The 14428-nt window shown below is 46.2% G+C and overlaps 1 protein-coding gene across 3 annotated transcripts in view; it reads right to left on the bottom strand.

The window, feature by feature from the left end:
* tbc1d22a (TBC1 domain family, member 22a) overlaps window positions 1-14428 on the bottom strand; it is a 113684-nt gene that overhangs the window by 91761 nt on the left and 7495 nt on the right. For all 3 annotated transcript variants that reach the window (XM_056424453.1, XM_056424455.1, XM_056424454.1), the window contains exon 5: window positions 10424-10606. In XM_056424453.1, coding sequence (XP_056280428.1) covers window positions 10424-10606 — 183 coding nt within the window. The remainder of the gene's footprint in view (window positions 1-10423; window positions 10607-14428) is intronic.

The following is a 14428-nucleotide window of genomic DNA, read 5'->3' as shown; positions in this document are numbered from 1 at the left end:
TCTTTGCCCCTTCCCTTCCCGCAGGACTAGAGCAGAAAGCAACGTGGCAACGTGTCAATGTATGTGTGTGTGTGTGTGTGTGTGTGTCTACCAGGCTCTGGTGAGTGCGGACATCATTTCAGTCACAGACATCGTCCAGACACAGGATGAACTGTCGTCTATTAAAAGCCTTTGCCTCTCCCGGAATCCGTAGCTTTCAGGCACAGATAGTCCCGTGCCTCCAAATTCAATTTGACAGTTTCATGAGATTGGCACTATGAGAAGCTTAAACGGTGAAGGCCATCAACTCTACACATCAAAGTATGCTTACGGGCCTCAGGGAGTATCGCTGCTTATGTGGAAAAAAAGAGGTTGCGTATGCTTACGGGCCTCGGGCCTCGGATCAACACCCGTTGCCTCGAGTGATTCTCAAAGCCGCAGAAGGATCCTTTAAACTGCTGGATTTAAAAAAGGAGTCGCGTCATCTCACGTGGTGCATTGACGATCAGCGGCTGATGATGTCCGTGTGTGTGTGTGTGTGTGTGTGTGTGTGTGGACTCTGGGCTGCTAAAAGACCCACAATTCTATGCGCAGGATGCATTTTTAAACGGGGAAACGCTATGATAGTAAAGTATTGGAGTTATTTCAAATCAGCAGTCCACTAAAAACTAGTCGTCAGGTCCGGTTGCTGAATCTTCACTCATTAATTAGATATTAGAAAGCCCAATTCAAACGTCTGCTCGGACTCGTGCACATCAGCGACATGAAGCAGAGCCCGCCATTGGCTCGTGGGGGATGCTAGGCAACCGCATTTGACAAAGAAGAAGAATGCACGGAATTAACAGATTGGTTCTGTTGCATCGATTTTGATCATTTCAAAAGAATTCCCATCACACGACGTTAAAAGGAGTTCACGGCGAAATTGATTGGAGGGCTCTTTTAACTAATCGTTTCCGTTGGTCTTCCGTTTTAAAAACTCATCAGGCGACCCCTTAATGCAACCGACACAGTCTAATGTGATATTGATGTCAGCGGTGGGCAACATTTAATTGCCGCTGTGGTCCCCGTCTCTGCGGCCAAACGGCGTTCAGTCCCAGGCTAGCGCACCGTCTCTCTGCAGACCGCCACACGTCAAAGAACACGTGCGTACATTTTACATATTCGCATCAACACAGCTCAAAACTGCCGGATTAACTCCCCCTTCCCATTTACAATCCCTTCGCACCGTACCTGTGTGTATATGTGTGTGTGTGTGTGTGTGTGTGTGTGTGTCTCTACGTCTGAATGCTTGCCATGACGTCGACCTTGTCGAGCCGGACAGCCGCGGTGAAGTTCTGCAGAAGGCGCTAACGACCAGGTACAGGCCTTTCAGGGTGAAGGGGTTCTCCTACGTGCGCCTCGGTATTCATTCCTCTCCCAACGGCAGTCTCTCGCTCCTCTTGCCTCGCACCTTTTGAACCTTCATTTGCTCTGTCGGACAAAGAAATGGGTCCATGAATCTTGCGCGGCCGGGCTTAATTAAACTAGGTTATATTTCCCCCCCACATGTCATTAATCTCCCCATGGGGGGGGGGGGGGGTTACAGAGGGGAGGGGTGAGAGGTTGATCGCTGTCTTCCGAACGCTCCAGCCGAGAGATGGACCACTGCAGACTCCCGGTCCCAGTTGCCCCCATGCGAGCCCAGTCCCCCTATAGACCATGGTAGTGCTGAAGCACTGTGCTGGTACAGTCCATGAAAGGAGAACGGGACAAATCTAATAAGATGTTTTCAGCACACTGCACCAGTTTCACACATTTTAATTAGGCCAAAATGAGGCTTTTGAAGAAAAAAAAGACCCGCCATAGACAATATGTAATTCATAATCCATCTTCGAATGGACTCCGTGGTGATGCTTTACTCTCGAGCAAATACAGTCTCACGGGAAAAGCCCACGTGAGCACAGTTGACGTACGGGCTAAATTGCAGATGTCGTTTCATTAGTGTGACGCTGGCTCATGTCGAGGAAAGCATATCTGACTCTCCGGGGCTTCTCCGGTGCATTATGAATGAGACAGCCAGAGCTACGACCGACTACTTTCCTTTTCTTTTTACGGTATTTCGTGACATTTTGATATGTAATCTGTTGTTTTTTGCTCGGCGGGCACTTGTCACAACGTGGGTAAAAAAAGGAAAGAAAAGTTTCCACAACTGTCCCGCGGGCCGACGAGGGACTAGCCGTCCCCGTCAGTGAGCCAAGTTCATAATGCAAACAAGTCGAGCTGACGCATCCGTCAGGCCACATTAAATATGGTAATGTGTTCAATAAATTCATATAAATGAATAAAAGTACTAATTGAAGCTGTAAAGACGTTTCTCGATACGGTCTCTACAGGAACAAGGCGTAGGGAACTCATAAAAGCAATTTACTGTCAATTCGCCCCACAGGCTGTCGTTTTCAAAAATGTACATATACAAGTGCAAGCGGGGGCAGGCGAACACAGAAGTCCCTTTGTGGGACCAATACAATCTCCCATTATTATATACGTGCTATAGAATTAGTGTTAGCAGTATTGTGGGTGTTTATAATGCTGGCAGGAACAATACTCAGGGGGGGGACGGGCCCCACCCTCGAGAAAGCTATTTTCCTCAAAGGCATGGAAAAACACCTGTAACGCCAAGCGCCGTGCAACTCAAGGGCGACCGCTGCGAGACTTTCCTCCGCGTCTGCTGTATTCCATTATGCATGAATTTACAGGGGTGCACTTTGTCTTGGCTGGAGTTAAGCTGGGGACCACGGGGGGGTGATTAGGACACCGTGTACCTGCTGTTGAACACCCCACCACTGCTCTGACGACGGACCCTCGGGAGCTAATGAATGCTCAATGACTCTTGAAACATTCAGAAGGGCAACATTGGACTAAATACCACATTTGTATTTTATTTCGACTTTTTAAGTCAACCATGATATTGAAAGTAAAATCGGAAAGAGGAGCTTAGCGAGGGAGTTACATCGGATTAACACAAGTTGGAGTTTCCTAGATGAAAAACAGGGTGGCTTCAAACCTCAATGTCAAATAACCTCAATTGGAATGACACAGAAATGTGTTATAATGTAAATTACTGCCAGTTCAGACATGTGTGTAACGACAACAGGACAGAGAGGAGGGAAAGAGATGCAAATTAAGGAAGCAGAAATGACAGCTGCTTAGTGGTTCAACGCATCAGAGCTCACGGGTCGGATTGTTTTTTAATCAAGGATCGGCAAAACAACTCAACATGTTTTACCCTCGATACTGATCATCGATGAGTCTTCAGCCAATTCAGGAAAGCTACAGACTACTTATTTTGTCACCTCGGTCTCGAACCCCTCTGAAGTCTGTGTGAAAAATGTTAAATTTAATTCTGTGTATAAGTGTGCGTGTGTGTGTGTATGTAATCGTGTGTGTGTCCGCACTTCCGCCATGTCTGCCTGTCAGTCAGCCGGTCAGACGGACGATGTGCACGGTTGTGTACGGAGAGCAGAAGGCAGCGAGCAGCGCTGTCAGTCAGTGCTGGCTGAGCAGGGAGCTGATGGGAGCAGGAGGGAAGGCGGTTGGCAGGCCGGAGCCATGCACTATGCAGGCATCATTCAGACGGAGCGCGACCACTGGGGCAAAACACCACAAGGTTCACGGCAACACGCGCCAACACACACACACACACACACACACCAACTCAGCCACCTCTGCAAATCATGCACTGCTTTTGAATGCAGCAAGAAGAGAAGTCGCTCACATGCGTGTCTCTGCCATCACAATGTGTGCCACCTGTGTGAACTCCGCCGTTGTCTCCGTGTCATCCGATGCCATGTTGCCAGTGAGGTCAGAACCAAGAATACAATCAGGACACCTTTATCACGCAGTTCATTAAAAAGTTATGCTCCCCTCCTATAAACCTTGAACGCCGTGTGAGGACAAAGTGATGGCGCCGCGGAGCAGGCGGCTCATAAACTAATGGGACTAAAGATACTCCCCTCTGGTAGAGATGCACCGATCAGGTTTTTTGGTGCCGATCACCGATCACTGAAATCAGTACCTGCCGATCCGATAATACCGATCACCGATCACGGTGTCGATTGAAGCATTCTATTTATTGTGTAGCATTATTGCCTGGGACTATGAGGAAATACATTTATAAAGCAACTCAAACATTAAAGAAATTACCGATTTCTTTAAACATTTAGGACTGTCCTAATTGATACATTAAAATTGTTTGATTGCTATTGGAGGGGATTTCAGATATGTATGGAACACATCTGCATCATTCATTTCCTGGAACTCTATACAGGACTTTTTTTAACATACAAAAGTCTGACTTATTTTTATAAACTCTTCCTTGGTACAGTAAAAATGTTTTAATGTTAGCATAATTTAAGCTAAATCTCAGAAACGATCTATAAAGATATAAAATCAGATCATTGTTTACTTTTATATGTTCGTGTATGATTTGTCGACATCTTATTTTGAAAAACGGATGTTGTTTCACGTGGTTCATTCCGCTAACTTTGCAAAACCTGATGTTGTCACTTAAATCCTTCCGCTAACTTTATCAAAACCCTCGCGCGCTTCCGATCGAATGCGTTTACCATCAACATCAGTCTATAGGGGCAGACATGTGAGAGTCGGCTGAGTTGACCCAGAGATTCAACTCGGGGGACGGGGACGCCGCTCGGTGCGTGAGGATCCCCTCGTGGACCTCTCACTCTGCCGGCCCTCGCCGGGCGCATCGTCTCCGTTGCGATGCGCGGCCATTGAAACGTCTGATAGTTCTCGCAGATGTTACGTCATCTGATCGGCCGTTTTGATCAAAACCGATAATGGGAATATCGGCCGATCAGATCGGTGCATCCCTACCCTCTGGATTAGACCTGCTCAGGAGACCTGATGGATGGCCCAGATGGCCGGGAGAGGACACTGAGCCCAGATGAGGGTGCAACAGTGTGTGTGTGTGTGTGTGCGTGTGTTAACAGAAACGTGGATAGTCAATTTGGTTGTATTGCATGGAATGCATTTCATTCATATGCGTAATGAAACCAGTTTTAAAGGATAAAAAGAGTTGTGAAATTCAGTAAAAATAACACATAAAAACATCCTTTCCAATCACTACTCATGTTATCTTCTACACTTGAAATAGCCTGATCAATTAGTCAATAAATAAAAAGATTCTGTAAACATGTTATAACCAACTTATCCTGTGAAACAAAAAAATACCCTGGTTCCACTTTGGCAGACGTAGATGTTTTCACATTTTGTGAATTAGTGTTGCATTTTGGGCCGTTAACAAAGCGAGCGGTTTGAAGCGGTCACTTTGGACATTTGTCAAACATTGGACAAAACAAAAATTTAAAAATGGAGATTCCACCATCTTCATTTGCTGGCTTTGAGTTTGTGTTGGGTTTAAAGCGGCAAGAACGGGAAATAACAGAATGCAGGGAAGTCCAGCTTCTAACACTTTAGGAGAGGACACGAGTTCAGGAGAAACCACCGACGGGGCATTTCATTTAGCAGACTCTTTTATCCAAAGCGACTTACAATCATATACCGTAGACACAGTTACGGGGAGCAATTCAGGGTTAGGTGCCTTGCTCAAGGACACATCGACTAGGGCTAGCAAAGCTGGGGATGGAACTGGCAGACCTCGGCCTGAAAGACGGACCTGCTAACCACAGACGGCCGCATACTTGTCTCAAATATAAAACACACACACGGCATTAGGACTGAGTTCAATTGAATTACATCACCACTTCCCACTTTGATGGCGGCTTATAACTTTGCGAGCGGCGCCGATGGTAAGCCTGTCACACGGTGGCGGCGCTGTGTCACGGGATTGCGGCGCCACGCAAGCAAACTGGCAAACTGTGGCGGAGATAGAGGCGGACCCTCCTCACCATAGTCGCCGCGGTAAAGGGTGACGGCGGCTCGGGGGAGAGAAGACACACTGGAGTGGTGGCGGTGTAACAAAGAGCTGCAGCACCCCCAACAGAGAGCGGAGACACACGGCGACGGGAGGAAGTGTGCATATTCTTGCCTTTTCTTTTTGGTGGTTGGCAGGTCTCTTTGTGTCTGTGTTCTTTCATGGTATTTATGGCGTCGACAGCGCGTGGAGCAACACCGCAAATTGCCCTCGACGCATGTTGATGAACATGAGTGGGAGTGTGTGTGTGTGTGTGTGTGAGAAAGAAAGAGAGGTAGAGGCGTACAAAGACCACCCAGAGAGAGCCTTTTTTTGTTTGAAAGAGAGAAGAGGAAGAGGAAAGAGAGACAAACAAGAAAGGCGACTAATGAAAAAAGGTTGTGAAAGATAGGGAATGGATAAATTGCCGGGATGGAGAAGAAGGGGAAAGGACTATTGCCATAGCAACAGCAGTATTTCTGCCAGCCAGCAATAACTGCTTGATGTCAAATGCCAGCTCGTGGTCTCATAATAAAATTTTTGTTTTAAAGATAATATAGAATAAATAATACCTTTTGTTTAGAAGCTGGAAAGTGAACAGCTCAACACAGAACACAAATAGGAATATGGAAATATGTCAGATCCGCTCGTGTTGCTTCCGTTTCCCTCGTTGTTGGCATGCAGTGAAAATGCCACCAGGTGTTGCTAATCACCAATTAACAGCCAACAGACCTTTTTAACAACAAGTCCCAGGAACTAGGAAACCACAGGTTCTAAATTAGGAGCGAAAAGCTCATCTTTTTTATTCCTAGACCACGAAATTAGAGATGACAGTGGTCACCTCACCACCAAAACGGATATATTCGTTATGCTCTTTGGATTTAAGCTTGTTCGTTAAAAGCATGCTCGTGGATTGGGCTACGCTAGAAAGTCAAGTAATTGGCTATTTATCGCAGCACGTTTCTCCAACTGGCAGTTGGCAACTTGCACCCGTCTGCAAATAAAGCGTAAACACAGAGCAAGTGTTGCATTAACGAGAAGTGAAACTGGTGAGGGGACTTTTTTCCCCCTCCTCTCTGGTTCCCAGCTAAAATAGCTCCCTCCTCCTCAGCGTTCAGCCAGCGGGGGCTGTGATCAGGTTCACTCAACAGACAGGCTCGCCTTGGGGCATCAGGAATAATTAGCGGAAATCAACCCGACATCAATCACCCTCCTCTCACACGCGCGTAGGTCGTCACCTTCTCCGTGACCTTACACGCTAAACGGGCCGCGAGCACAACCTGTCGCAAGGCTCAGTGGAGGGAGAGGGAAACTGACAAGGGCGTTACAGACGCGAGTACACTGGCGGCGAGTGGGGCCGATTCCCTCCCAAAAAAATAACCCAGCGTCCATCTCGCGCAATTAAATCCAGTTTACGTGTGACGAACATACCTACAGGCAAACTTTCATATCACACGAGCATGAAAAGCGTACATTTGCTTCCATGAGGAGACTAACGAGCCTGCAAGACAAAGCGGAGGTGGTTAGAATGCACAGCAATGCGCTCGGTCCATCGGTTTTTTGTTTTTTAAATCCCACATCGTCACACGCTGACCAACAACGGTCAGGCGGAGACAAAACACACTTGGCCCAAAAATAACATGGCTGCCTCCGCTATTAATTGCACCGTTCAAGTGAGGAAGCTGACCGATGGATCATCCCATGCCGCCTCTTCCTTTGAGCTCAAGGACAGCCGGTCGAGTTTCTCCTTTACATAAGGGGGCGGCGTCCCCGACGACAGTGCCAACCGGCACGTGAGGGAATTTCTATGTCGAGTGTGTATGCGTGTCACGGACGGCGAGCAGCAACAGTGACCTCTGCCTCGAGGACGAGGAGTTTAATCCGTCTTGTCATCTTCCTCTTCACTGACAGCTGCTAACAATGTGCTAACGTGAAGATGGTGACATGTGGAAGCCACTACATCAGTGTCTCTCAGACGTATCCAGAACTAAATATAGAGAAACTTTCTACACCAAGGTCTAATAACGACTCGTCATTTTGCAGAAACATTTATTTTTGTTGGAGAAACATTTGACGGTACACGACGCTTCCTTCAGATGGTGGCTTTTTGTATTCTCATCTATATCCCATTATTTGCTGCTGCAATGACCCAATTTCCTCACGGGGGATCATTAAAGTTTCATCTTATCTTATCTGCCCAATCCTGCACTTAATTAGGTCCCATGAAGTTCGTATTTCACGCTGCCAGCAGCGTGGCTCGCCGGCTCTGGACTATCTAATCACGACGCAGAGTCTAAACTAGATGTAGACAGCCGGCTTGCGACGCCTGGCGGGCCCTAATCGGGGGCCGCCACCTGGAGACGACCAATGTTGACCAACGCTGACGACTTGTGAACCAGTTTGTCTGCAGAAACTTTTCAAGGGGATCACACGTAGAGGTGAAGACTGTGCTGACGAAGGCCATTCACACTTAATGAAATCCAGCATTTACATTTTAGGATCTTAGCCAACGCTCCGGTGTGCGCGAGTGTGAGTGTGTGTATGTGTCTCAAACTAGTCTACAAATTGTCACTTTTATTCAAATTATAAACCAATCAGCTGTTGACAGAATATGATTTGTGGATGCAGTTTCACATGCTGGTGGAGGTGATCGACCGGTGGCAATGCAAATATGATTAACATTAATCATTACTGTTATAACAAATGCACAGAGAGGAAATATTGGTGCGTTTAAATGCACATAATATGAGGGAACTTTGCACAAAGTCAATAAAAAAGCCAATATTAGCTCATTATTGACGATAGAGCTCTGACGGGGCCAAAATTAAATCAGACCCAACCCTACATAAACCTGAATAGCTTCTGTCCAAGCCCGAGACATGGCAGCGGTTATTATATATTTATAAAAATGTATCAGTCACAGCCTTTCAGGCTTGGGATTATGCCTTCTGAAACACTGCACGGCGTTGGATGCGAGACAGATGAGGAAGTGTTGAGTATGCACTCGCAGCGAGCAGCGGAAACGGAGCGGATTAGAAAAACTGAGAGGACTCTCGCAAAAATATGCCAAAGGATACGAATACAAGAGGATCTGAACAAAAGCCGTGTTTCTAATAAGTGAAAGCAAACAGTGGTGTGGTAAATTAGGCCCACAGCCACCATTTCAGAATGGAGGCAACGGTATTTAAACTGTGTCATTTCTGCACTGAAGTATCTCCGACACGCTCTTTTTGTATTTAGCACATTTAGGGTATTTAGACAGGCACATAACCCGATCTACGCTGAGCGCTGCACTTTGGGAATTCTCTGCCCTGGTCTCGCTTCATGCTCCCCTTCTGTCAGGCACACACACACACACACACACACATACATCCACACAATGCAGCGTACACACACACAAACACTAAAAAACTACAACCTTTACGTTCTTCACTCAAACAGGATTCTAACAGAGATGTTACCAAGAGTTGGAATCTACACACAATATATTTAATGAGTCATCCTCTGTGCTTCTGCCATAACTGTTGGAGGTGATTGGATCCCATTTCTAACGTTAGCTTTGCTGTAGTTTGTAGGGCTGTCCTTGACCAGAGCAACTCTTAGTCGACTAACTCTCGTACAATTCTGTCGTCTAATCGACTCACCAACGAAACGCACAGAAGCGCCATTTTTAAAGCGTAAAAGAGTATAAACCCATTTCAAACTTATGCTTGCTTAGGCGCTTAAATGGTGTGTCAAGACATCATGTATGTTATGACGGTGTTGCAAAATATGTAGTTGTTAAATAGCAATTAACCTGTAAATACATACAGCATTTTACGTCGACATTTTTTATGTATTTACCATCATTATGATGACATGTTTACCGATTACTTCCACAGGTTACTATCTATATAAATACTTAGATAGTATTAGTTTCCCCTGTGCTCCGCAGTGTCGGATGTCACTTCAGACGCTGCTGAGAACTTTCATATTTCTTTAAGCCTTTTAAAATCATTGCTTTACCACCTTCATTCAATTCAACTGTAGCTTTAAAAAAAATTATGTAAAAACTCTTGAGCTTCGTCCGATTGCCTCTGCCAAATTGGCGTGTAGCAGTCGCCAAAATGTAGTTTCAGGGGACACGAAGTCCACGGTAAAGAGGAAGCTCTGCAAGGCTGTCATGGCCACCGGGGTGGCAGTGGGAGCAGACAGTCCCTGGGGTTGGATAAACAATAAAGGCTTGTCATTTGGTTAGAACAAAGGCCTGCCATTTGCTTTTGTTGTTGGCGGTATTTATTTCCCCCCCCCCCTTGTAATCTGCATGTCCAGATGGCTGGATGACTTTCACCCTCACAGCATCATTAAAAGCGCAGCACAGCTGGCAGACAGAGTGAGGAGCAAGAGAGTGCAAAGGAAAGAGAAGAAACAGCAGGAGAACAAAAAAGGCAGGACTAGACAAAAGATGAGAAGGGGAAAAAAGCGAGACGGGTCAACACTGCAGACGAGTGGATTGTGCAGATGAGCGGGGACCTCGGGATGAGCGCCTCTTACCCAGATCTGTGTTGGGGCCAGCCAACAACTGTTTGAACTTGTCCAGACGGGACGCTTCCCTCTCGGTCATGACCGGGGTGCCAGATGTGTTCTGGTCGGCCATGCGAGCCACGAGCGGGATGACGGGCGGCCGGTGGGGCAGAGAGCGTTGTCTGTGGAGGGCTGCGTGCTCACCCGCTGCATCTGGTGGGAGCGTGAACAGGTGGAGAGTTACATGAGCACACAAACAACTGGTGGGCTTGCAGACGGCGCGGCACAGGTTCTTGCAGCCGTGTTGACGGCCAATGGAATACTTCAGACTCCAGCAAATGCATTCTGTCCAAAGACATTCATCTCAGAGTATTGAAGTGCATCGCTTTAACCAAATCACATGTATTCAGGATGTCCTATGCAATCTTTTACATGACATGACATTTAGCTGGCGCTTTTATCCAATGCGACTTGCAATCATGTTACATTCATACACCGTAGACACGGATACAGGGAGCAATTCAGGGTCAAGGGTCTGGCTCAAGGACACATCGACTAGGGCGGGGATTGAACCGCCAACCCCCTGATTGAAAGATGGACCCGTTAACCACTGACCACAGTCGCCCAATCTTCTTTCGACAACTAATATTATAACTAGTGTGCTAGGTTTTTTTTCCCCTTCTTTTTTTCCTTCCATTCATTGCCCCCGCACAAACATCTCCAGATTTGAAAAACTCTAGAGGAAATTATCATGGGGGGAGGGGGGGGTCATCCAAGTTATTAAAATTCATCCTGAAGTGGAGATGAATGTGTGTGTAAAATATGCAACCGATCATAGTTCTGGAGACATTTCAGCCCGGACCAGAGTGGTGGCTCGGGCCGGCTGAACGAACGGACACAGTCATCCCGAGACCCGTGACCTTCCATCGGCTGAACATTTGAATTAGTGGACTTCACTCGGGGCACTCGACACCGAAGGCCCGGCATTATTGAGTCCAGCTTCTTCTGAACAGAGTGGTCCCCTGATTCTGTTTTGGAGGTCAGTTCTTGTACTGCGGTATAAAAACCTTGATTAGCCTCTTCCTGTGGGGGAAGAAATGTTCACAGCCTGCATCACGCTTCCATTTCAGCGGCAGGAAGGTGACACTCTGGCGACTTGCAGTGATTAGAAGCAGCACAGCTACTGATGTGCGCAGCAACTTTCAATGTCAGCGCGCTGACTAGTTTGCTAGTTAGCAAAGTTCAGTGGAAGAACTGCATCCTCAGGTTAAAGGAGCCGTTTGGTTTATTTTTAGCTACAATTGAAATCCGTACCAAACAAAGCACTCGAGTAGGAATTTGGCAAAAACGACTTACATCATGCGACAGTACCCTAAATTCGGAAATAAGCGTCAATTCTATTCTTTAGCGTTTTGATGTGGATCCTTTTTAGGTGGTGATGAATGCAGTCACTGTTTAGTGGCTTGTTCTGCAGCGAGCCTCGAGGAAGGCAGCAGTTGTGGCGGAGGCAAAACATTCAGATTCAACTGCGAGGGCTTTATGACGGCTAGACAAACGGAATAATTCAGTCTGCTGAGTGCCACATGTTCCCGCAGATGTGCTTAAATAAGACAGAAAGAGACATCGGCACCACAAAAGGCAACTTATGAACAAGCTGGCGAGGTCATGGAGAGGGATGCTCCTTCTGTCACAGTAGGAACAAGTTCATAAAGGATCCCCGCGAACAGCACTGCCAACATTTCTCAGCGATGTAGCAAGCCGCCACACATGCTGCGCATTGAGTTCCACAAACACTCAGCGGCAATTAAGAAACCTGGAATGGTGCCGGTTTTAAACACAGACATATAAAAAGCTACAAATCTGTTCCTGGCTGCTTTATTTGCACTTCCAAAAATGTTTTTAAAAAAAGATGCTCAAAGCCTGCGGAGAGGCTTCTTTGTGGTGGAACCTTTTTGTACACTTTTAACACAACGCATTTATTATAGCCCATTTAATAACTCTGAACTTTGAAGAAAAAAAAGGGGTGGCTGTAAAAGACGAAGCCAAGAAAGAGGAAGTTAATAATATTCACTTCTCACTCATAATTTACTGCATTGTTATTTCGGGAAGAAAGGATACATTAAAGTACCAAAATAGGGTCCTTCCCCAGCAGCTTCACAGAGCCAAGTGACCACCAGCTGTGTGTTTGCGTGTCACTCTCTAGCGCGGCAGGGCACCGGGATGGCCGGTGCGACGCATGAGTCGGTAATGCTGAAGTATACGGAGGGAGTCTGGGCCTCAGTAATGAAGGCTCTGCTGCTGTGTGCCGCCATCTAATTAGACGGGTTCACGCTATTCCCTGCTGTCATCACAGGCGCAATAAGAGAAGAGAAAGAGCGCAAAATCAAAATCTACAAAGAAATGAGACGCAGAAAACCAGCAGTGAGCCTCACTGGAACTGTGCATATCGAGTTTGTTTACCCACCCGCCACGTAACATTGCGTGTGCATGCATCAGGGTTTCTATCTACGCGTCCGTGTTTTGCTGCACGCTCGGAGTATCTCGCTCACGTATCCCCCGTGTAGACGCGGAGCGCATGCGGGCCGGTGTGTCGTCTTCTCCGAGGAGATAAGAGGAAATGCCTGAAGGCAACGGGCTCCTTGTGTTATCTGCATTGGGAGCCCAGCAACAGGCGGGCTGGCAGGCAGCCAGGCAGACGGGCAGCCAGGCAGACGGGCGGACAGCACAATAGCCAGCCAGACGTTCACCGTGTGCAGAGTCTGCTGCTGATGTTATAATCTAGGAGGCAGCAGTACAACCTTGTTGTCTTGCCTTTCCTATTAAAAGAGAGGGGATGATGCCGTTTCACTCAAGGGTGCGGTGCCCCTGTTTTGAGGAACCAAATACTTTTAGAGGAGGTCTTGAACAGTGACACGGGTCCAACAGGCGCCATGACACATGACAGTTGTTGTGTACTAACAGGGGAAACAGAGCCAAACTAACAAGGAGGAGTTGGAGGGGAAGTGTCTCTTTCCACTTCCGTCTTTATAGATGTATCTATAAGATGCATCTATATATAAGAGTAAAGGAAGGTGAAAGAGGAAGGGGCAGAAACAGACATATCACGGATTATGATGACAAATAGCACTTCACCACAACATATGGCTGTTAAATACCGGTAAAAATAAATAAATAAATATTAATAATACAAATATGATAATATTGTGAAAGTAATCTAGCCCCACTTCAATTGTGCGTGTGTGTGTGTGTTTCCGCCAAATATGTTGCCCTCATTTCTCTGCTGTTTGGATACCAAGTGGTTCTGTTGACTATTTTAATGTGGAGAACCCAAAAAGTTGTGGGACCGCAGTAAATAAATATAAAAAACCTTTTTTAACTATTCTTAGTGCTGTTGTTTAGGGTCATTGCTTTTGGGTCATTTTGGCCCGAACTCCCCACCTCCCCCGCCTTTTGGGTCATTCATGATCAATGTTCACCCTGCCTCCTGTTTTTATTTTATATTTTTTTTTACTTTTGGGTTCAATTTGACAATTTGACGCCAAAAATTAAAAAAAAAAATTAATAAATTTTCCAAGTTTAAAAGTTTAAGTTGAGGCTGTGTGTTGTTGTTTGTTGAGAACAAAAAGAACAATTACACATAACATGGGGTCAAATTAATCCTAGGCAGGGGAGGGGAGGTATTGATTCGGGTCAAAATGACCCTAAGGCAACACAAGGGTTAATAACAGCACTAAAAGTTGATATGGTGACATTTGTTATGTCCCACATGTGCCCTCATATACAGGACACATTGGTTGAAGGACTCTTTATAGTTAGACTAAAATGAAATAATGTAACCATAACCAAACTATAATTGTGGACTGAGGTTAAACTTTTGGACAGGTATGGGGCAATTCTTGAGAACAGTCTTACCGTTATAGATGGGTTTTAGTCACTATAATTCAAACACATGTGCACTTAAAAAGTAACAAAAAAAGAAAGAAAGCATAAGCAGTCTAGCTTTTAGTAAGCAGGAGACATGAGCCAGAACACTTT

Source organism: Pseudoliparis swirei, chromosome 10 (assembly GCF_029220125.1).
Source record: "Pseudoliparis swirei isolate HS2019 ecotype Mariana Trench chromosome 10, NWPU_hadal_v1, whole genome shotgun sequence".
Lineage (NCBI taxonomy): Eukaryota > Metazoa > Chordata > Actinopteri > Perciformes > Liparidae > Pseudoliparis > Pseudoliparis swirei.
This window is presented reverse-complemented; position numbering and strand designations above follow the sequence as displayed.